Source organism: Nansenia antarctica (assembly GCF_963989245.1).
Source record: "Nansenia antarctica genome assembly, chromosome: 3".
NCBI classification, from domain to species: Eukaryota; Metazoa; Chordata; class Actinopteri; order Argentiniformes; family Microstomatidae; genus Nansenia; species Nansenia antarctica.
Genome location: NC_137688.1, coordinates 22,022,674 through 22,046,697, shown reverse-complemented (window position 1 = coordinate 22,046,697; position 24,024 = coordinate 22,022,674). Strand labels below are relative to the sequence as shown.

The 24,024-nt window shown below is 42.1% G+C and overlaps 1 protein-coding gene across 6 annotated transcripts; it reads right to left on the bottom strand.

The window, feature by feature from the left end:
- Positions 1-22,686, bottom strand: csnk1a1 (casein kinase 1, alpha 1; the record flags this gene model as incomplete). 6 transcript variants are annotated; one of them, XM_080526466.1, is made up of 12 exons in its annotated part: positions 21,939-22,686; positions 21,677-21,783; positions 16,571-16,697; positions 15,868-15,966; positions 13,317-13,400; positions 10,166-10,305; positions 9,514-9,592; positions 8,313-8,387; positions 7,740-7,846; positions 7,146-7,294; positions 6,372-6,450; positions 1-1,965 (listed from the first exon to the last, which is right to left on the bottom strand). In XM_080526466.1, exons 1-11 carry the CDS (start codon positions 22,059-22,061, stop codon positions 6,386-6,388), a joined length of 1,155 nt encoding a protein of 384 aa, XP_080382592.1. In that variant the 5' UTR covers positions 22,062-22,686. The 6 variants fall into 6 exon arrangements, with proteins under 6 accessions (XP_080382592.1, XP_080382593.1, XP_080382594.1 ...); XM_080526467.1 differs by having other exon boundaries at positions 7,182-7,294; XM_080526468.1 differs by lacking the exon at positions 6,372-6,450.
- Positions 22,687-24,024: the final 1,338 nt, after the last annotated feature.

The following is a 24,024-nucleotide window of genomic DNA, read 5'->3' as shown; positions in this document are numbered from 1 at the left end:
TGAAGCCATTTTAATATTTACAGATATAAATCCTGGAAGATTTTATTTTCAAAACACCACCACAAGCACCTACAACTACCCACCACCCCAACAATATCATTTCACAGGAACTGCTTCTCTAGCTTACAGCAATACCTTTATGACCATTTCCACAAATGTCCCTTTTGTCTCAAGCAATCAAACCTTAAGACAAATCCCTTGAGTTTGAATTCTTTTTTACCCAAGTCTTTGCTTTTTATCCATCCTCAATCCTGCCAATCAAGTTTCTAAATGCTCACAATACTTGGGTTTTGTGGTAGTTAACAGGTAAACGTGTAAAGACAAGCAAACGGAAAGTAAAAAAATGTTTATCAGCCATCCGGGTCTAAGGCAGAAGTCTATGTGTCGTGTTTTCTTTTCTTCTTTTCAAATTACAGAGACTGGGACAGTGGTTCTGACAAGTTATTTTTTAATTTATTCTGACATGCTAAAAGGGAATAAATTACACTTTTATAGAATGTCCAGCTATAAAATATCTAAAGCTGGGTCAGAGGGAGTAATAGGTAGAGGGGAAACAGCCAAGTTACTGGTGTGCATCTGTTGTGACTAAAGGCTGAGAGAAATTCAAATTATTCTTGCCTTACAAGACTCAAAGTATATAGAAAAGAAACCCTCCAACACTTTCTTTGCAATAAAAAAGGAACGAAAACAAGAAGGAAAAGGTCGCAACTCTAAGCAGCAGCGAAATGTAGTTGCAGAGAGAAAGTCCCAGAGTATCTTACAAGAGGATCTGCTTCACTGCAGGAAGAAGCAACAAAAACACCCTTTCCCCAAAATGATCAATTCAATACAGGGAAAGACAACTCTATAAAACTGAAAAAAAGTAAGTTATCTGATAAAAAAAGTGTATATATATGTATATAAAAATGATAACGGGAAGGGTGGTGGAGTGGGTACGTTTGTCTGTCTCAAAAAACGGAACATTGAGGCCATCATAGCAATCAAATTACTAGAAAATGTTGTAACATTATGTCGATCAACATTAACATCTCTGAAAAGAAAAGAAAAAAATCATTGATGCGTAGATTTTCTAAGCAATTTACAAACAGGTTTAGTCAAGAGGTGCCTAATTATAATGAATATGCTTTTGTGGAGTTTATCGTTTTTATTCATTGTTTTGAGACTTCAGAATACCAAGTACAATATAGTTAACGCAGCATTCTAAAGAGAAACCTAGTAGTCACTAGAATTTTTTTCATCTTCACATTAGAAGCTCCTCTAGCACATATCAGCAGGCAGAATCTTAATTACCTTTTTATGAAAAGAAAAAAATAAATCCAATGTTTTGCTTAGTAATACCGAGGATTCATTCATAACAACAAAGGAAAAGTTTTCAGTTTACATCTTTCATTTTTCTTGAGAATGAGAAAAAAAAGTTGAGTAAGGAAGAAAATGGTTGTTTCAAATGTTCATTCTGACTGACAATTGTCTGGGTCGTGCCACGTTCTGTGACTGAGGGGAAAGGGACCAAGCTGCTCTGAGGGCGGCGACCATGAGGTGAGGGCAGGCGCCCAGGCAGCGTTCAGAGGGGGGAAATCAGGGAAAATATTGGCATGTGCACAATTACATCCGCAGTGAGCCAACCATTTCTTAAGTTTTCAGTTTTGAAGAAACACAAAAAAAAAAATCTTCAGGGACAGGACAATAGAGAAGGCTACAGCTTCGAAATTCCATACCAAGCCTGCTTTCTGTGTGGATATAGTATATACATACCAATATATAGATATATGCCGAGCATGTTATCTATATATAGCGATTACATATATAGTATATGGAACGATAGTTCTTTAACAGGAAAAGAGGGTTGCCCACAATGCCTGGCCGGTTCTGGTGAATTTGATCCTGGATGCCGGGGTGTGATTGGAAGGCAAATCCTGCTACGGCCATTCTGCTCTGCTTCATTTCATTGTCTTAATGCTCAGAAACCTGGAAGAGAAGGAGAGAGAGAGAGAGACACAGAGACAAGAGAGAGCCATGGTTACACACCGGTAGAACAACAGGTATATCTAAAATAGGGTTGAGCAACTGCTCTATCAAACAAGGCCAAACAAGTCACGGCAGTTCCAGCCCCTGTAATAAAAAAGTGCACAGTCATCAGTCCCAGCTCTGCAGCAAAGCTGGGGCCCGTGCTGCTGCAGAGTGCCTGGGAGGGAGAATCAAACATTTATGGAGCCATGCTCTGAGCTTCCTGTAATGAAGACAACCACCACCACATAGGTTTTAGTTTAAAACGATCAAGTCCGATTACAGATAGTAGTAACGAGGTACGGGAAAACAGTACAAGAGAAAAGGTTGTTAGGAAAAACAGTGTGCCACGTCAATACATCTATCTAAGGCGGTCAGCGAGATCTCTCTGGCCAGGACCGTGTCTCTTGTAAGGGAGTATATGACTGAGACTGACCTGGATAAAAAGGCATAAAACCGGACAAAAATAGTTAAATAAAGAGGGATGTCGCCTTTGTGAATCAAACTCCCTTCTTGCTTGACTGCAGTGAGAGGTAACCTTTAGTGATTACCAGCAGCATACATGCCTATTCACAGTTACACCCATGCAGCTTAGTGATGTGGCAGCTTTTCAAGACTCTCCAACAAAAAGCACAGGAGCATAGGGACAACAGAACTGGGAAAACCTGAAAAAGTTTTTTTTTTAAATGACTTTGACAACCACTATTGAATCCTATGAGCCATGCTAATCTGTGTTCTTCCTCGAGCAAGCCTTCACATACAAGCCTTCAAGCCTTCACATACATAGACGGTGAACTTTGGAGCCTCACCCCACTGAGTTTAGATAATAAAGCTCATGTCTGTACACGAGCACGCCAGATCTGAGTGAAAGGGAAAGTATTTTCAACGTCAGCTCTCCAAGTAACATCCCTCTGCTACAGCAATTCCCTCAAATGTGATCCGACTCAAAGCAAGAGCTAGTTTAGCTGCAGGCCTACACAGCAGTGTCGACAGCGCAAAATATGAAACAGTAAGCCATATGTAATGGGTCTAAATGGCCTTGAATAGGTCTGCAGCTTTTTTACTCTGAAGACGTAATTTGAATCGCTCTACAAAAGACACACTTAGAAACCGAACATGACGCTTAAGGAAGCAGTTCTTGCCATGTGTCTTGGTCTTTCGGTTCATTGGAGTGGGAGAACCAGCTGATGCAACAGGCCTGTCCCACTTGAAGGGGTGAAAGGGCAGCGCAATTCTCCATATGTGAGAGCTATTTATAGAACCAGCCTCTTCTAATATAGCAAATACCCTTTAAAGATACTTCCAGGCTTCCCACATGACTACGTTTAACAGACGCAGTCAAATGCTTTTGAAAGTGAAAAGCTGGGTTGACACGGTTTGCTTTGATAGCTTGGATACTTGTGTGTGACTTATTGCGTGGCTTGCTCTACATAAATGTCTTGTAATACAAGGCAATGAAGCGACACAAAGGGGCTGAAATACTAACACACATTAACAATGTTTCCATTGTTACAGGGCTAACAGAGTGGCCAAGTCAAATTGGTATCCAAGAAACCAGCAAGTTCTTTCAAGCCCCAATACTCCAGAGCTTGGTTATTTAAATTCCTGGCTGTGGGTACTCGGCACCCTTCACTGGCACTCTTATCTTAAAAGGGACAGTGATCAAGGAACTACAAACTGCAACTACGATATCTTCAAATAGATACAAAATCATCAACACAAGGACATGAAACAGGAAGGTAATACAATTAACTGGGGATTGCTTGTGTGCAGGGGGTACAGGGTACACATGCAAAGCTCAATGGTGCTGGCTAACCTGTCCGTGGAGATCCAGTACTAAAACAGACAGTGTAAAGGATTAGACCGCTTCCCGTCACAAGCAAATCCTATTTATAACTAGCCTCTCCTCACAGCACTTGTTCACTGCCATCATGTGGGATGTGAAAGAGTGAGGGGGGATGAGAGAGAGCAGATAGAGAAAAAGAGAGAGAAAGAGAGAGAGAAAGAGAGAAAGAAAGAGAGAGCGAGAAAGAGAGAGAGAAAGGAAGGGAGAGAGAGAGAGAGCTCTTGATTTGATTTCAAATTCATATTTAATGGATTCCAACCACCACGATTCAGCAGAGTGAGGAGACAGCACTGTCATTAGTCCTGCACCGACGGAGGACCAGAAAAGGATTGGCCTGATGTCATCCAAAGAAAACATCAAGCATCAACAAAATAGGTAACCTGCTGTGAAAGTAAGCCACTGGAAGGAAGCTCTAGTTTGGGCCAGATTTCACCCCCACTACGTAACACAAAATGGTGGCCAGGCAGCGCAGCAGAGAACGCCCTGCCCCCTCAGGGTTGCAATCCCTGTCAGCAGCAAGGGCCTGCTTTCATCAACCAGCCCTGAAACCAACAACATGCTGGTCTAGTCACAAATACTGAATCCTCACACTGCAGCGTGATTTCCCATCATGTACACTGAGGATTCAATTCAGCTTTCCTTATGCTGTTTCAAAACAGGCTGGCGCTTGTGGAAATATCATGGTATACATATATAGTCTTTTCTCGTTTTGACAAAGGATAAGAATTTTTGGATTTTGTACATTCTAGTCATGTGTGGTTTGAATCTAATAGACCGTTGTGGCTAGGTCAAACTCCAGAAAAAATGGAAGTAGACACACTAAGGGCTCCTTTATAGTCCATGCTTCCATTTACATTTGTGGCATTTAGCAGTCTCCAAAGCGACTAACAACAAATACATTGTCTAAGTGAATCATCTATCCATCAGTCATCATAAGAAAAATAAATCTATAGCCCCTTTCACACAAACGAGCCTTCCCAGTAGATTCCATGAAATTTCCAGGGTCGATATAAGTGTGAATGGGACTGACAAGGGAAATTCGCTCGGCCAATTACCCTGGTTGAGACCATGTATAATTCCATGCAATTTACAGGGTCGCTGCATGTCTGAAAGGACCCTGATTATTGCCTGGTCAGTCTCCTTTCACAGCTGTCCTGCATCGTGCAACCAGCAGGGCAGAGCGCATAAGAACAGCCCCAATATCGCTACTACTAAATATAGTTCCACAACTGGACAATACTTAATTTCTAATCATAGTGGAGGTATGATATATGGCAGATATATATACGTACAGGTGGAAAGGCTTTTTTTAAAGGCATTTTAACTCCCAACAAACTCGAACTCCGAGCAGAGTCAAAACACAAAATTCTGTGCTCACTACCTTTACCAGTTGAACATAAACTAAACTATTTAAATGCTGCTATTGTTTGCGAAGTTACAAGATTCTTACATCACACCATTTTTTTCAAAGGATGCAAAGTTCTAATGTAGCCTATGGAGATATTGTAGTTGATCCCAAAGTCTGTTCAAACCCAGGCAGCGAGACCAGCAGGAAAACGCAACTAGATCTTCTATAATTTTAACTGGATAGTACTTAGTTTTCAATCATAGCTAGATAGATTAATTACTTTTACCTATCAAATGTAAATTTTGTGATATAAACGCAGTGCACACACACCGTCTCCTCTCAGCTGTCTTGCACATATGTCTAATTGAGTCAACTGGTATTATGCTCATCACCAAGTTCTCCCATACTGTGCTTATGGATTAGTCTAGTATGTTTATATCAACGGTAATCAAGTGCTTTAGTTGGCGAGCGCACTTGGTGATGGTAAGCACTCGTAATATGAGTTGACACACCACACATCTGCCATATCATACCTCCGTCCCACATCACACCGCTCCAGTTCTAGTAGATCGTGCAACCAGGGAATCGCCGACATGTGTGAAAGGGAGCAACTCGGGAATCTACCAGCATTTGGCTCATGTGTAAACGGCGAAAATGCCTGGTCGGCACAGCTTGGGATTCCATGGAAATTACAGGGAACTATGTGTGAAAGAGGCTCAGGCTAGGGCCAGGGGCCATTGGCAGTCACAATGCTAGAAGGAGGAGGGATTTAAAAAAAAATGTAGTTACAGTGGAGAAACTGTACAGGGCGGTAGGAGGGACAGTTAAGATGTAGCTGGAATATAGGTAGTGTCTCTGCCGTCCTGACAGGAGTGTGAAGCTCGTTCCACCATGCTCTGCGTGGAGTATGAGTGGCTATGTAGCTAAAGCAGGGAGGTCTGTGCCAATGGGACACAAGCATGGTTTAATATGGGATGTGCCAGGGGTCACGGGGCCACTACGGTTGTTTACGTAACGGGGATATGGTGTTTAACTTGTTATAAAAGTGCCTTTAACCGTTAGGTCTAAAACAGGTGAGGTGGTTGGTGGTATCCAACAGGGCGCCGGCAATTTCATGCGCAGAGATTATTAATGTTAGCGGACTATAATCCCTGTGGAAATCCTAGTCATCACCTGATGAAACTGCTTCAGGTTTTTTGAAAAATTGGGTTGATTCCTCCGGCATCAACCCTGGCACCACCCGGGGTACCCTCTAAGAGAGGGAGGGGGGAGACTGGAGTTAAAACAGGTCATTTGAGTCACATAATAGTGCAGATAGAATTCACATGAAAACAGAGAAAACCATCACCATCGCGCCGACAAAGCAGGAGATGTCAGTGTTTAATATAGTCTATGTAGAGTCACACAATACCATCGTTAGTGTGTGGTTAGAATCCCAATCCTCTCATCCATCTATATGAGAGCATTCGAATGAAGATTTATATATAAATATATATATATATATAACAAGTGTTAGATCCAGGAACAATGATTGTGAGAAATCAAGAGTCAATCGTACATCCCATTTGGAAAGGGGGTTAATTCTAAGAGGGAAATCACTAGAATTTTAACATTCACAGAAGGTTATAAAGCCATCCCTTTGACCCAGAAAAGAATGAAGACATTTGGGTACAAAGTTAGTAGTCAAATTTCCCAAGGACGTCTTTGCATCTGCAAGACAGACCAATTGAATTTCTACTCAAATCTTTTGGGGGTGCCTCCTCGAACTAACACCGTGTCTTTTTTGTTTGTTGTCTTTTCTTGTAAATCTGGTGGGTGAGAATGTTCCAAATCCATTTTTTTTCTCTTTTTTTATTTTTTTTTAACCACTTTGAGGGGTAATGAAAATGAAAGCAATTGGTGTCTCCATTTTGCACTCTAAACGTCGCTTGGCTTTTTGCTACTAACCTTTCATGTTACTCTTGGGTTTGTCAGTTTGCTTGCCTGTGGGAGTTTGTGCCTGCTGCCCCGCTCCCCCAGAGGACGCGGCCTGCTGGGCTGCTTTCTGCTTCAGCATCGTCCAGTCAAACGTGTAGTCGTACTGGTGGTTCAGGGTCCTGGGGACACAAACAATGCTCTGTGAGACACGCATTCATTGTTCCTCTGTTCACCATCGCATCCTTACGCAAAGACCATTTCAACCAGACAGTGTGTTCCATTTATACATCATACTAGTCATTTAATCTATATAATTAATGTAATGCTTATTAGCTTTACACAGAAATACAACCTATAGTAGAATAAGAGACAAAATGTGGCCTACGGACGGTTTACCACATAAATACATAATCTCCCTCAAGTCACTATTTTACTTTTCTGTTCCATCAAAATACAATACACAAGAGGGGGGATTTCCCATTCTTTGAAATAGCGAGGACGAGGAAGTATTCTGCTGGTCTTCTGTCAGTGGAAAGTACACGCTGTGACAGAATGTTCCTGGAAGTGTTTCAGCTCCCTGGGGGACAGGACAGCGAGGGGAGAACAGTGAGGACAGAACTGCACCTGAAGAGAATGCGGAACAGCTGACGGAGGTACATGTAGTCAGGCGCCTCCTCGAACCGCAGCCCACGGCAGTAGTTCAGGTACATGGCAAACTCTGCTGGGAAACCCTGGAAACGGAGGAGGAAACATTATCTATCTGTGTCCAGCTAATGGGGGACTGTCAAAAGCGGACACATAACAGGACACTTCTAAAACCACAGCTCAGGCGTGTTCCGGAGAAAAGGTTACCGACTGAAGTGAGTCTTGAGATTACACAGAATACTAATGTGTTGCCTTGAGCACGCATCCTCTCCACTAGCAACCTAGCCTGTTACTAAGCAGTGGCCACCATGCTTTCAGTTGGAAGTCTGTGCATAACAGCCACTATTTTAAGAGTGGATTAGATTAGTGACTGGAGCCACAATTTCTGCTCTTGTACAACAGGCAGTCTGACTTCAGTGGACTCTTGAGTAATGATTTTACTTCCCTTAGTTAGCATCTATCTACCCGACCAAAAACAGTTGCTGTGCTTGTCCTGTCTGTCTAACACGGTAAGATCCCTTTATCAGCAACTCCATGGGTTCACACACTCACCTTACACAAGACCTCGACTGGAGTTGACATCTTCTTCTCGCTAATCTTCTCGTACTTCTGTTTCTTTGTGGCAGCCTGTGGAACATGTGGGCGAGAAATGAAAAAGTTGTGCACCACAGTCTTACACTACCCTGGGCAGATCCTTACAACAGTCGAGCATTGAGGCCAATAAACACCACAAAGACGGCAATAAGAGAGCCACCTACCAACGTTTCTTTCAAGGACATTTTTGGAATAGTTCGTATTAGGCTCCAAATTGCATGAGCAAAACAAACAAAAGGCCAAAAAGTGCAAAGCAAAGTCGGCCATCTTAACCGTAATCCTTCTAATACACATCATAAGATATTATTCAATTGAAGTTTCGAAAATCGCAACAAGTGTTAACATTATGTGTAATGCATTTTCAGACTGTTAACCAAACTCAGATTTTATTCTAAACTCTTCTGAAGGACAGTGTTATGTAAAGTCACAATAAAACAATTCATGCTGTAGAGTATTCAGAGTTGTTCACTATTGTTCACTCCGTTCAGCTCAAACCAACTGGAGCCCTTAGACGTTCTCGCAGCAATGCACTGTTCACGTAACAGTGTTTATTGTATTGTGTTACAATAGTAGGACAATTAGCTGGGTGCTCAAGGTAACCTTGGTGAGGACTCGAGTCTTCAGGCACCACTGTACACGGATGATGTTTCATTTAATCACACTAAGACACAGCAAAAAAAAATCACATTCGCCACATTTAAGCCTGGCAGTTGTTTGCCGCAACAGGGGAAGAAATGTTCTGCTGCGGTGCATTACGTAAGACACCTTAGAGGAGAGCAAACGCACGTCATCTGTCCCTCAGTGGGATATGTGAATTAGGTAGCTAGCTAATCCTTTGGAAAACAAGTGACCTCAAGTAACGCTACAGCTGGAATGGTGAGTTAGGATAATCTGCTAGTAAGACTTTCTAACAAGCTAGCCAACAACCTACAAGATGTGTTACTTGTTAAACTAGCAAACAAGATAATCTAGAAACGTGGATATGTGTGACGAAAATGGCAACTGGAATAAACAGGTTTTTATGGAGACAGCTGGCCCTCAAAACATCCAGTCAAAAGTCTGGACGAGAAGCTCTGCGCAGTGGTGTTCCATGTCACTAAGAGACACATTAACCTGCTATTGACTGGACTGAGAGCCCTAAAGTACCTGCCTGGCCTACCTTTAGTCCCTGCCAGGGAAGGCTGGTTCTGTTGAAGTACATCAGGACGTATCCTAGCGACTCCATGTCATCTCGGCGACTGGAACAAACAAAGGGATTGAGAACTCAAGGTTAAGAGCACAGTTGAAGAGCAACCAATTTCACTTCTATTCATCCGAGGGCTTTTTATGATTATATTTTTTTTATCATGCTTAGAGTCTTTCATAGCCTTATTGAATGCTTCATTATCTGAAAGAGCAAAGATCATGCCAGCAACGAGTGTTCTGTGAATATTACTGCAAGCTACAGTTGCTCTAACTAACAATAAAAGAAAGACAAAGTAGCTGTCCTTAATAAAAACCATAGGAAGTCCTGCATTGGTGGAAAAGGGAGCAAAGACAGGTCTTTCTAAATCACTTGGGCCCCGTTTGTCAAAAATAGTATTCTGGGTCAATGGGAAGTGCAGCTGTTTGTGGCAGAGAGAACTACTAATGAGAGCTTGGTCACCATGAGAACAACCCTTTAAGAGATGCTGTATGGCAGGGCAAGGTGGAACTGACCGTCCCCCCCTTCACCAGAAGCTCCCTCGTGCCACTCCAAAATGACAGCACCCCAATTAAGTGGAGAAGAGACATAAACCTACATATAAAGCCCCCTTAAATATGACGCTTACCTCTGCTCGATGCCCAGGTGCGCGTTGATGCTGGCATAGCGAGCTGTGCCTGTGAGATTCTTGTCTTCTCTGTAGGGTATGTGCTGTCGTGTCCTGTTGTCCCTGTATTTTTTGGCCAGACCAAAGTCGATGAGGAACAACTGCGATAGGGAGAAAAAAAACAACAAAGATCTGACGTTTTAAAACGTATTCCAACTTCGGGCACAACCACCAGAATGGAGGAGGCGAGGTCATGGGTTCAATTCTTTCAATTTCCTGCCCTGTGTAGCGGTTGACTAGAGCCAGCTATCCTCAAGACCTTGAAATTGTATCTACGAAAACAATGACAGCCATGTAGACGGTAGAATCAAGGAAGCAAATGTGATCATGGAAGGAAACTCGAGTCTTGGAATCATTTCCTATTTGTGGACATCTACAGTACACTACAGTACACTACTAGCTACCAGCTGCAGGTTGCCGTCCCTCAGATGGCCTCGCCCTTCAGAGGGGTTTCACTGAGGCAGCAGTGGCAGCTGCAGTCGCATTGAAAGAGATCCACTCAGTCATGCCTCTGCCTGCTGGGCTCAGCCAGGGATTCAAAACTTATTTCCTTGTCAAGAACATTTGTTACGTCGACTGTGAAATAAAATGTTTACGCTTCTATCTGAAAAGTCCAGCTAAGAAAAATGACAGTCATACCATTATAATGATTATAGCGCAATGATAAACCTGCCTGTCACCTTTCCAGTTATTTATTAACTTCGGCCTTTCCTTCTCTCCCTAGGTACCAATGTTTGTATTCAGAAGCAAATGCATTCCAGGAAGAATGGAACACTTCAGAGTCTATCAATACAAAAAGTTGCATGGTCACCCTAAATAGCATATTCCAGCTTAGACAGAACATGAGCTTCATATCAATTAGGTCCAATGTCTTCAAATGATGTAAGGGGTAAACATCTTACAGGAGTTAACAAGATGTGGAAATCAGTACTAGCAAGCAATGCTTGAAGCCAAAGTTTGCTTTCCATCTTAGTAGAAATCTCAGTAGAAATTGAAGTGCTGCCATTGAGTGAGTCTAACGACACAACTAATTTAACATGGCAGGACATTCTCACATAAAGCTTAACCGTCACAACTAATACCATCCAATTTGCTCCCCCCTTTTTCCCCACTTACAAGTAGTATCCACAGTAAAGATGAGCCTTTATGGTATACAGTTACAATGGCAATTATAAACGGAGGATCGGTTCTATTTACCTTGTGAAAAATACTGAAACATTAAAGTATCTCTCAGGCCACTAGATTTGATGTAGTTTAAGTCACAGCTCCATTGCTTTGAGCGGCTTACCTCGTCTACGTAACACAGCCAACTGTTCAAAGCATCCGGCATGTCAGGAACTCTACAACACAATCTGAGCAACAATAAATGGATATTGCCTTCCTAATATACCAACCTTCAAAACCAAATATCCCAAATCCAAATCCAAGAAAAAAGCCAACGTTTGTTGAGTGAGGAGTGAGGAGACATTTTCGTTTCATTCCCGTGTTCACACAATTAAAAATGTATGCAGTTTGCATGCTAAGGTCATCATATAATTTATAGGCATGTGGCCCATTTAAAACCTCATGAGTTGAGGTCAATCACATCAACAATAATGTTAGGAAAATCCAGGGACCCAGGTACCAATGCACAAGCAAGGAGCTAGGACTAGTTAAAGTGATTGATAACATCAATCACACCCACCTTGAGCCCTGACATGGTTATGTTGAACTGTTACATATAATGCTCCTGGTGTAGCATTATCCATCATAGGAATACCCTTCACTATTTCCAAAAACACCACACAAACTTCAAATGTTGCTGTGTGGCAGCCATTGGACACTAGCTGTATTAGTCCATCAAGGCTGTAGAACAGTGAACTTGGTTGGCTAACAAAACAAAGATCAACTGGTAGTGCAGCAGCAAAACATGCTTTTGGAGCAACAATGACATTAGTCCTCCAAAGCATACAGCTGACAATTTATTCCTGCAAAACATTGTTACGAGTTTCCACAGTATGATGAATAAGTACTAGCTAGCTAGCTTTGTTGTTGCCATTATTTTGCAGGTCCCAATTTGGAGTGAACCACTTTGTTTAAAAGCTGATTAGAATTGAAAACATTTTAGTTTTTAAAGTCAGAAATAAAAGTCTGTTTCCCAATAGGCCTTTAAGTGTCTAGATTTTTTTAACATACGTGTATAATATATACAATACATAAAGAGTATGACACCACTTATTCAGTTGGTACATTAAACTGAATCCTACCCTTTTAAGAAACTGTAGGTCTGCTAATCTGCGAGCAAGCATAACGTAACCACACCCGTCTGCCAGTCCCCATTCTGGCTTTTCAGGCTGCGTTTCCAAACTCTCCCCCTCTGCTCTTTGAGCCTTTGGCTGCTGGCCAACAGCAGGCTGTGATGTCAGCACTGTCTCTGGCAACAGGCAGCTGGTTCAGACCAGCTCAATGGCCGCTACATTGCCAGTTGTTAACCAACAGGAGGAGTACCACCACAGTGCAGTGTGACAGTCGGCATCTCCTATGCCAATGTGCAAGCTATTATAAATCAAGTCTGGCCACCAGCTAATAAACTCCATGGGAACTAAAGAATTGTTCTGTGATCTCCATTAACTTTAGGCCCATTCTCCAAGATGCCATCCTAGTCACTTGGGAAGGACATACTACTCACATGGCTAGTGACAGACATTTTTCCCGTGTCGACTTGTCCTGAAACACTGAGGAAGAGGATAATTTGGTAAACCAATAGAAAGTTATTCTCAATGCTCAAATAAGTGTCACAACTCCCCCCCCCCCAACCAGTAACACAGCAACATAGCAAAGGAGCCGAAGGTCCCCCTAAAATGACCCACGGTCCCCCTAAAAATTCAACAGGATCTCCCACTGATCACCATGTTCTTCATCCACCTAAACACAGACCCCTGCAACCTGGACTTGGTGTTAATCTCTCTGTTTATCATGTGTGTCTGCTTTAATGCCAAATACGCATTCATAATTATTGACCAAAATGAAATAAATAAAAAAATAGGCAACTTCTTAACGGGAAAATAAACTCCAAAAAGAAAAAGAAAAACAGAATTTGGGGGAGTATTAAGAGGCGGTTGTGGTTTCAGACCTGGTTTAATCCTGAGAAAGATGGGTCCTGAGAAGAACTAACAGCCAAGCTTCTTTTCCTCTTCCCCACTGGAGATTCTAAACACTGAACAAACAATAGAGGGTGCAGTGCATCAGACAGTATTGCTGACAACCCCACAAGGCCAGCGCAGACAGGCAACACCAAGGCTCAGAAAAAGAACGGGAGGAGAGGAGAGGGGGGGGGGGGGGGGGGGGGAGCTCAAGGCCATCCTTCGTCCACCAGCAAGCGTTTGAGCTGAGATCATAGAGGGCACTTCCTACTGAGGAAGGACTTGCTAGGAGGAGTAAGCCTCGGCTTAGATGCAAGCCAGTGTTTAGGGAGGGGGGGGGGGGGGTCCTGTAGGACATGATGTCCTCAATGCCATACCAACTTCATAGTTATGGAGGCAAAACGTGATACACTAAGACTGCCCAGCCCCTAATTCTTATGTTCTTTGTCTTTTACACAATTGTTTCAAAGCCTGTTTTCGCGTTTTTGACTTTGCAGTGGCTTTTTGATATTGCAGCATTTAACACTAGCAGTGCCACGGTAGAGGTGTGCTTTATGATAATTACTATAATTTGGAGCAACCGTCTGCCTGAGTGCAGTAAACAATATGCAGTTGACTTACTGGCACAACTAGGGTTAAAAAAAAAAAGAGAAGGCAAGTTTTAAGGCCATTCCCTAAAATGGGCACTAGTTTAACAATAAGGCGTGAAAACAAAAGCTTTAAAAACAAAAGGCAGCCACCCAACTCACCCCACCCCACCATTTCCTTGAGTTCTCACAGGAAGCAATGGATCAAATAATGATCTTTTGTTTTGTTTTGTTATCCCAATGGCTTTGAAACGGTGGACACCTTCAGTAAGGAAGAGGGTAGAATACTTTGGCTAACTTTGGTCAAGCCCAATCTGGCAATGAGCAGATCTACTACAGAGCAAAACAGAGAGGAAAGCGTGCAGTAAAGAAAAGGAGCATGAATTAATCTGCATGGAGCCGTCATTACATGAAGTAGATTTAGTACAGCTGCGAGAGACGTGACAGGACAGCTCGTGTGGTGGCTTTCTGTTTAGAGGATTTCTACAGAGCAGCCCAAGACAAAGCAACAAAACAAGCCATTAGTTTACAATGATGCCAAGCTGAGAGTAACTTTCCACACCGTTGGGGGAAAAAAATCTACTGGTTGGTGCACACTTGCAACCTACTGAAAAGGAGGAGGGATTAAAGTGAACGATTGCTCTTCGTTCTAATAATGTTTGTCAAACGCTACAGATGTAGCCTATAGTCATCCATGGATCTGGGTTGAAATGAAGACTAGGCCCGTGTCAGACGCGCTTCCTGAAACGGACTGCGACCACGTTTTTTGGGCACTAACTTGGACTTTAAGCACCATTGTAAAAAGAGCAGGTTTGAAGCAGAATACAGAGTGAATTCAGGTGAAGAGAGGAGAAAAGTGGGGTTCGCAAAAGCTACTGCTATGCCAGTCTTCCCGTCCATTGAGTTCAGTGCACACCCTACTCAAAATGTCTTGGGTGTAGGTGTCGAGAGTTTGCCACCCCAAAAGGTTTGTATGTGCACCCTTAACACTGGCGGAGTTTAGTATAAAACAAAGTGACAATTTCATGTATGTAAAAAAATACAAAATAAATAAATAAATGAAGCTTGAGGCATTCACACAGACACACAATGGTAAACACTTACTCCAGGCAGCACTGCCAAAAATGGTAATACAGGCTTCAATACTTGAATACCCAAAAGGTACTTCATTCTGATGAGACTAGTCTGATGTTGGCTGATCACTTGTATAATGTAATACTAAAACGACCACCACAGCATGTGTGGGCAGGTCCGTGTTAAAACACGCATCATGCTTTAACTTTGCCAAATGTTGCCTGTCTGCAAGGGCTCAAAATAGTGAGTTAATTAAAAACAAAAATACAAATCAGGCAACTTGAGATACAGTTTGAATAATGAAAAAATAATCACACCAAAACGCCTTAAATGATTCTCTGCAGAGGGGAAAAGAATGGGATTACACATCATGCATAAGCTTTTTCTGTAGAACTGTAAGACCTGTCTAAGATCTCTGAGATCCAGCATCATGCTTTCTAAGGACCATAGAAGAGCTCAAAAACACCAACATTACTTATAGCACACTAATATTAAGGAGGACCTGTATTACCTCATCTTTAAAGTAGTTGAGTAGTAGGACTCCTTCTAAACAATGCCAGGAGTAAACCAATGACAAACAACTATACCCATGAGCAAAACCAACAACTCGGGGTCTTTACAGAGAATTAGGGAACATTTCTTCATTATGAGTAATTTCCAATAAACAATATTTGAAAGACAATAAAATACTATCTACTTTTCCACTTAATTCAAAGGTGAGGCGCAACACTTTCTCCATTAAAAACAAGTATACATTTATCAAGCAATTCTAGTTAGCTATTTCTTCACATAAAAAATGGTAAAAAGCAAAAAAACAAAATGGGTCACAGGGATTCAGTCCACTTACTACATCTCAGGAGGGAGGAAACTGGTGACTTACCTTGTTACAGTGACGCCCAATACCCATTAAAAAGTTGTCTGGCTTGATATCTCTGTGGATGAAGTTCTTTGTGTGCACATATTCGATTCTGCTGATCATCTGTGAGGAAACAATGGCCCCCAAATCAGATTATGTGGAAATATCAGTCTGACACTAAGTCCTGCTCTCACCTGGAGGATGTTTCCATTAAAAACCTATGGGGACTCTTCAAAGTTTTGGTCAAACTTAACAAACTACCCTTAATCAGGAGTCTCTAGCGTGTTCCATTTTACGGTCGTTGCAATTACTTGCTTTCTGGAAGCATTTATATTTAAATTACTACAGTTGTTTTTCTATACTTCCAAGTGTACTTTGCTGAGTGCGAAAAAAAGAAAAAAAAGAAAAAAAAGAAATGTAATGAAACTGAAAGAAGGAAAAAACCAATCAGTCAGGCAGTAATGACATCGTATATGGAAAACATGAGAACAGATTTTACAGCGCTCTACAATTTGCACCATTCCTTCAAGCATGCTCACATTGAGAGGAAATAACAATCTATGGTAGATTAGTGTCTGTTGTTGATGTCTGTATGCAGGAAGCTGCCCTGTAGTGTATGATGCTTCCATATGACAATCTACCTTAAGACTAATCTGAAATAGATGACCCGAGGGCGAGCAAGCGGTCAACATACATTCACTCCATTCTATCAGAATGTGAGCCTTACCTGGTCTGCGAGCATTAGTACAGTTTTCATCGTGAACCTGCGAGAGCAGAAGTTGAAGAGGTCTTCCAGACTGGGTCCTAGCAAATCCATCACTAGGACATTGTAGTCCTTTTCTTGGCCATACCACCTGTAAAACAGCATCATACAGTCAATAATAATACATTATACTTATATAGCGCTTTTCTAGACACTCAAAAAACTTAAAAGATCGGGTTGTAATAATAAAAAGAAACAAAATAAATAAAGGAAAGTATAGGGGTCTAATTAATTTTGACTAAATCTACATACAAGTGTCTTTGTAGGACAATCTACTCTGTATACTGCAATAACACCTAGATTTCGGCCGGAGAAGCGGCGAACATTAATAATTCCGTGTCATAAAGACAGAGGTGACCCAAAAATCCAATTCTGAGCATATATTATGTAGAGAGTGTTTGCTTAGGTAGGATTGAACAAGTCAGGCTTATTAACAAATTCATTTTACATTTGGGCAGAAGGTCAAGTTATTCGCATAGCAAATCCATAGTAATCTGGAACACCATGTAGGGCTATAAGCACATTAGCCATTATTTCTATGGGAGAGGTTGACTTCAACTGTGACCAACCCTGCTGTTCGAATATAATGATGTTTTTTTTATAATCAGCTCTAATCAGCTAGTTTAGTTACAGCTATGCTGTAAGAGGTCATATAGAGAGTTCCACGTTTCTTCTCAGGTGTTCCATTGTAGCCTAACCATGAATATGGGAGGGGCTGACTTCAACTGTGACCAACCCTGCTGTTCCAAATGAATATAATTATATATTTTTATAACAATCAGCCAGTGCTGGGTCGACAAAACCCATGCACTATGAGTAAGAAAGGAAGCCAGTTATTTGTCACACAGAGTTGTTTTTATTCCTCAGGCTGGAGTCTTTTTTTTGTTTTTGTTACAGCTGCTGTAAGAGGTCATATAGAGAGTTCCACACCTCTCCTGTACACTGTGGCAGCAGTCGCCAGGCAACCATCTTGTCCAAGATTCTACCAAACAAAGAGGTATTGTAGGGGAACGAGTGTACTGCAACGAGTCACTGCCATTTTGCTGCTCCAAAAGACCTTGTTTATGGAATGAAAGGTGTCAACAGCACAGCACCATTTCACAAGACTATCATGATGTCAGCAGAGAAAAGTACTTTGAGCCGTCAAACAGTTCCAAGCTCTGCATTCCCACACGCCTCACACCCTGAGGACACAGCCTTCCCATAAACCACCGTGGCAAAAGTATGGCAAACAAAAAGTGGATAGGTCCATGTTAACGTTATTTAATTGGTCTCCCTCAAGCCGATCTATACCCCTCCGGCCGATCTATAGCCCTACGGCCGATCTATAGCCCTACGGCCAATCGATACCTATACTACACAAAGGAGTCTGCAACAAGGTGGTGTGAACTGTGAAGGCGTGCTGCTATGAGCTGTGTGTAGCATGTTGTATGTTGTTGTAAGCTATTATTTCCCATTACAATATTACTCGAGGTTTGAAACAGTAAGTCCCAACATACAGGGACTTCCTACACATTAGACTAAGTAGACAACACCATGACTTGGCTATATTGATGTCAATGGAAGATGGCAAATTCTTCCATAGTAGTTATATCTTCTTAGAAACTAACCTAAGGCATTACTTAAGCTAAACTAACATGAAAAACATCCAACAAAGAAACATGGAATCTATCATTTCAGTACTGTGCATAAAAAAAACATGTTACAGGAAACTACAGGCCTGTGGGGACTCATTTCCTCTTTAGACAGGCTGACAGCATGCTTCTCAAAAACAAAACAAGAGAAATATGGGCATAACATCAGTGGAAACCCTCGTGACGGGAAATCTTTGCATTTTATTACAAATATAGTTTATGAATCAGGCCTTAAAAAACCCAAAATGGACTCGAATAGAGTCCAGCTAGCACAAGACATCCCATTCTATTGATTACAACACAGCATACAGTTGCAACAGAGGGGGTGGGGGAGGTGGGTCTTGTTCAGCAGGTTCTTCTGGCTTTGGCAAAGTTTCACAAGCTCTTTACATTGAGCTGGAAGGCCCAGTGGTAACTAGCTAAGCAAACAAGACACATTCTTACCAGGTCACATCCAAACCCTCTTATCTCTCTCTACCACAATTGTCATTAGCCACTGTGTCTCAAAAAGCACTGCTTCAGTAACAGAAGAAGTCTGACAAGTCATTCACATTTTCAAACAAGTGAAGGCTCCTGCCTGGGTGACGTTCAGTCTCTGAGAAAGGGAACAGCTGATTGTCACAACTTTCAGTCAGGCACGTTTGAGACCCCCCACCCCTCTTTACCTGTCAACAGCCATGGACTGGGCATATCCATGACTGGAGTTACCTAACAAAACAAAAAAGCGGGTCTCATCTGTACAACGTATGTAGCCATGTAACAGAATGCAGGCCCGGAGCTCGGGTTTCTATAAGGCCACCATCTCCCATTTGGAAGTGCTTCAAGCACAGTTCATCTGAAGACACTCATCTTTTTAAAAAAGAGACGATTACATTTAATATGTTCACGGCTCTGCCCTTTGCGCACAGCAACGTTGAAGAGTTCAAATGATTTGAACTTTGAGCTCAGCGTCAAAGCTGCATAGGTAAGTGCAAGAGCGGCACCAATGTTTTGAGAACGTTTGACATTTGCCTTTAATTATCTCTCTCAAGTCTATCTAGGTCAAACATTTGACGAACATAGTAAGAAAAATAATGGTTTGAGAAGAGGCGATGACTCTCTTCCAGAGATTCAAACTCATGTCTCCAGCGCAAAGCAGGAATTTGAAATAATGGACCAATGTACTCACTCAAACATAGAGGGAAAACCTCCACATAATTGGTGTTCGCATACATAAAAGAACATTGACGATCATCAAAATAGGCAAATCAAAGTCTTCAACACCATAAACACAGTCTTGAGTAATATTAGGAGGATTGTAAAAACACTAGGCCTATCTTTTGATAACAATCTTAATGTTTTTTTTTCTTTTTCGAGTAGCCTATTTCAAACAGCCATCAATATTCAAGAAAGGGCCAATGAGGCATTCATAAAAGCCTACCTGAAAGAGACAGAAACTGGCTATAATGGTAAGGGATGGGACATCAAACACCCCCCCTCTTATTTTCAAAACAAATAAGAGGGTGCACAACAAAGCTCAATGCAAACCTTGCCAACCAACAAAAGAGCTCAGTTTTGACTTACTGCCTTGCAAGCAGTGAATCTAGAGAGACTTAGCTTGGATCCTAGGTGGATTTCAAGGCCACAAGGGTGAAACGCGGGTCCTATACAGAAACACTATATTGAGACCAATCCTGTCTACCTACTACTTAAGAACAATATGCCCGATACTCAAAACAAAAGGTAGTTCCCACAATGTGTGTCAACTGGATTTAAAGTTGCAGCAACAGATGAAATGTTGTGGCCCCATCTCGAGTGGGTATTGGCAAGGAAGGACAATACAACAGGTCAGATGTGGCACTTCTGGCCTATTTTGCTAGACAAGCTATGGAACTGTGGGTTGATGTAATTTGTTACATTTGGAAGACAATTGTGTAATGTCTATATCTATTGATATCAATAGTGGACATGCATAAAGATGCCACTCCTACACTTTGACGACGCCAACTTGTTTGCTGATTTGAGCAGCATGTAATAACTACATAAATAACTGTATAAATACCCCCCCCTGCATGAGAACAAACAAATTTGGCAGATACCAAAAGAATTATAAAGTGGGATGTTGTATGGATGCTTTTCATCACGATACTCAACTGTACACATATTTTTGCACACTCCTACTTGTCCATGTAGTTCTCAATATATCCATGTCTAGATGCATTCCTTGTTGAGTAGACTTGTTCATGATATTCAGTGACGCCGTCTTACACAAGTAGTTTGAACCCCCGACGGCACTATGTGCCCTTTGCATGGCATAGTGTAAGATCAAGGGAGTGCCAGAAGTTCTGTCTTTCTATTGAATCACTCTAAGCACTAGAGCCCAATGCCCATCCTGACCCTCACACAGTGTGAAAGCCAAGCTAAATAGGGGCATGAACTACTCTGCATTAAATAGCTGACCGTGCCCTCAGATTTCAGGAAAATCCATACATAACTTATACCATATGTCAACAGCTTAAATATCTTTAAGGACTGTGTCAAATCATACCCTTTACCTGTGTGCTTATCTTATGCCTAGAATATTTCTAATAGACTTTCAAACTCTTTCAAAGTCCCCGGACCAGAGTCATATAATTAAGCATTTTATAATGGCTCTGACCTGGAATATATTGTCATCTTTAACATTATTGCATTAAAACGTTTGACACCAGATACTGTAAACTATAAACGACGGTCCTAATTGAATTACATCTCTGGGTTAAAGTAATTGACGTCGACTTCACAATCAGCCTGCCTCGACTATAAATTCCACCAATGAATGTATCTGGGAGAAACAAACCATCGGGCCAGACTGAATATTCAGCCCTCGTTGTAAAATCAACATAGCTAGTTCCTAATAAAACCTTTTGTTGTTTGCCAATGTACATTAGGTGCCACTTTACCGCTGGATTCACCTTGAGAAACTAAAGCAGTAGGCCCACAGACTTGTTTTCGCTGCTGCTCAGCCGCCATTTTCTAACAGGGAAGGAAGACATGTTGGAGCAAACACAACAAAAGAGGAGCGGCCATTTCCAATGAACGAGTTTGGGGTTGCCTGATCATTTATTAGCAAAAATAATTTCATCCATCCAACTCGATGGAAAAACTGCAAATTACTTTTGAGCGTCAAATTAATCTGAACGTTCAGAAAAGCAAGGGTTACCATCAAACACATTAAGACAAGTCAGTGAAAATAGAACTGCCCAAGGAGTTTAGCTCAAGCAAATGCTAATGGCAGCTAGCCTGCTATCAGAGAGGACGAGAGCTGGCTTATGGAAAAGTAACTTGAAATGTGTACAGTACACAGGCAGATCATTTTTCGGTCACTAGCTGACAATATCATAATGGATTACTTCAATTAGCAATCATATTAGCCTGTAAACGTCAAACTGTTAAGACAATGAAAGGTTGATATTACCTTATGTGTGGGATTCCAACTCCTCCTTGTAAGATTTTGTACAGCTTGCTTTCATATAACAACTGTGGGTGTCTGGCTTTTTGAGATTCCAATTTTACTGCTACCTCCTGAAACACAGAATAACATGATCAGTCACTGATAAGATAGTTAGTGCACTACTAGACTCGGGTGAGTCAGCTTTGACTGTTGACTAATCTGGCTAGCTAGAGTAGCTAGCTTCACTTTGACAAGATATTACTGGTATTCCTGTTGACATTATTACCTCCCCATTTGTGATGTTGATAGCCAGATAAATGTCTCCAAATGATCCAGATCCAATTTTTCGGACCAGCTTGTATTTCCCACCGACAATAAATTCGGCTTTCGAGCCGCTGCTGCTCGCCATATCCACAAAGATGACGAGCACCACCCGATCAGTTTAAAACAGGCTTCTCTGGGATGGCTCCGTCGGCGGTTCCCCTGCTCGGACAGCTCGTTATCAGAACATGCAGAGTCCTGGCTGGTCGTGGGCGACGACAGGGAAGCTACTTGAAACAATGTTGCGGGCTAGCTAATAGTCAGTGCCGTTTTTTTTTTCTATTATTCGGCAGCTAGCAATCAATACACACTGGCTAAGCTAGTACAACAATCTTGATGGAAATACAACCACCACATAAAAATGGATAGAAACACGTCTTATACTAAAAAAATAAACTACAAGTTATGCCCGGATTGCTTTGGTCAAACCGTCCAGGGCAGTGCCTCGAGTGGCTGGCTAGCCTAGCCTGCTAGCGTCTAGCTATCGTCGAAAGGACACCAGTCGAACTGTTAGCTGAGCCCCGCTCGATCAATCTGCTTGAACCACCTCCGCGAGAGGGGCGATGTTTGTCTTTGCTCGTCAATTTTTCCGATTACTTGTTTGGATTTAGATTCGATTCTTCTTTTCTTGAAGAATATTAACGGAATCCAAAGGGTCGCAGCTTTCCTTTCAAAGCGCAACCCACTCACTCCGCCATTTTCTTGTCACTACTCCACCGTTCGTCTCTAGAGGTGATTAGCTAGCAGCTAGCATCAGACGGCAGGGCGCAGGCGGGAGCGAGCGGAGTGGCTGCGGGATGAGGACGGGTCATGACGTCATTAACGTGCACTAGCGGGAGCGAGCCTCTTCCCGATACTTGACTTTACTCTCGTTACTATTCACCAGAGCAGTCCTACGTCAGCTCCCTATCATCAGAACGACCACGCCCCCTTTTGGGTGAAATTGATCGCAGAAAAACTGCCGGCCCGGTACCAAATTGGAAAGACTTGTGTCACCATGATGATGACCATGCCTAAAAGCTGCTGCGTCGTATTTTTGCCAGTTTACGATTTATCTTTACTTCCCCAAAGTAAAAGAAGACAGTAAAAAAAGAGATGGTAAACTAGGGCAGAGGCCGAGACAGGCTCCAGTATGTGCAGAACTCAGCTGCCAGGGTTCTCACCCACACCAAGCCCTGGCAGCACTTCACCCCCACCGTCATCCACCTCCACTGGCTTCCGGTCAAGTCCTGCATCTTATACAAAATCCTCCTTCTCACCTACAAATCCATCCATGCCTGCGCCTCCCAGTACCATCTGACCTCCTCTGCCATCATACCCCATCCCGGAACCTGGTCCTCAGACATGGATCTGCTTTCCACCCCATGCACCAACCTGCGAACCTTTGGGGACAGAACCTTCAGAGTGGCAGCCCCCACCCTTTGGAACTCTCACCACAGTGATCCGCAACACCCCTACCCCGGACATCTTCAAATCAGCCCTCAAAACCCACCTGTTCACCAAGGCCTTTGGGCCCTAGTTTAGCTATTTGGCGTTGTCTCTGTTTTCTGTTTTTGTCTCTCTGTAAATTTGTAAAGCATCCTTGGGTTCCTTGAAAGGCATTATATAAATCTAAAATATAATAATAATTATTATTATTAGATTTATTTTTATTAATAAACTGTGGGACCCTTCCAGTCAATACATGTCTGTGGCAAACACTTCATCACAGGTTAGTTAATGATGTTAAAGTCAACAGTTATAATGTTAAAAGTAACAGGAAACAGGAGCGTGTCTATGTTCCCACAGCCTTATGTTAATCCTAACCCTAACCCTAACCCTAGGGCTGCGGGAACATGAGGCCTAATTTTGATGGGGGGGACATAGGGCTGTGCTGAACATAGGGCTGTGGGAACATAGGGATGACCCTCTTGAAACATAGATACCAAGTAAAACTGCTTCACCTGCCTGTTCCCTGTAAAGTGATTTATGTCATGATTATTGTCCTAATAATCCTAATTCAAAGTAGTGTCAAAGGCAGCATTAATGTCATGATAATATACAACTATAGG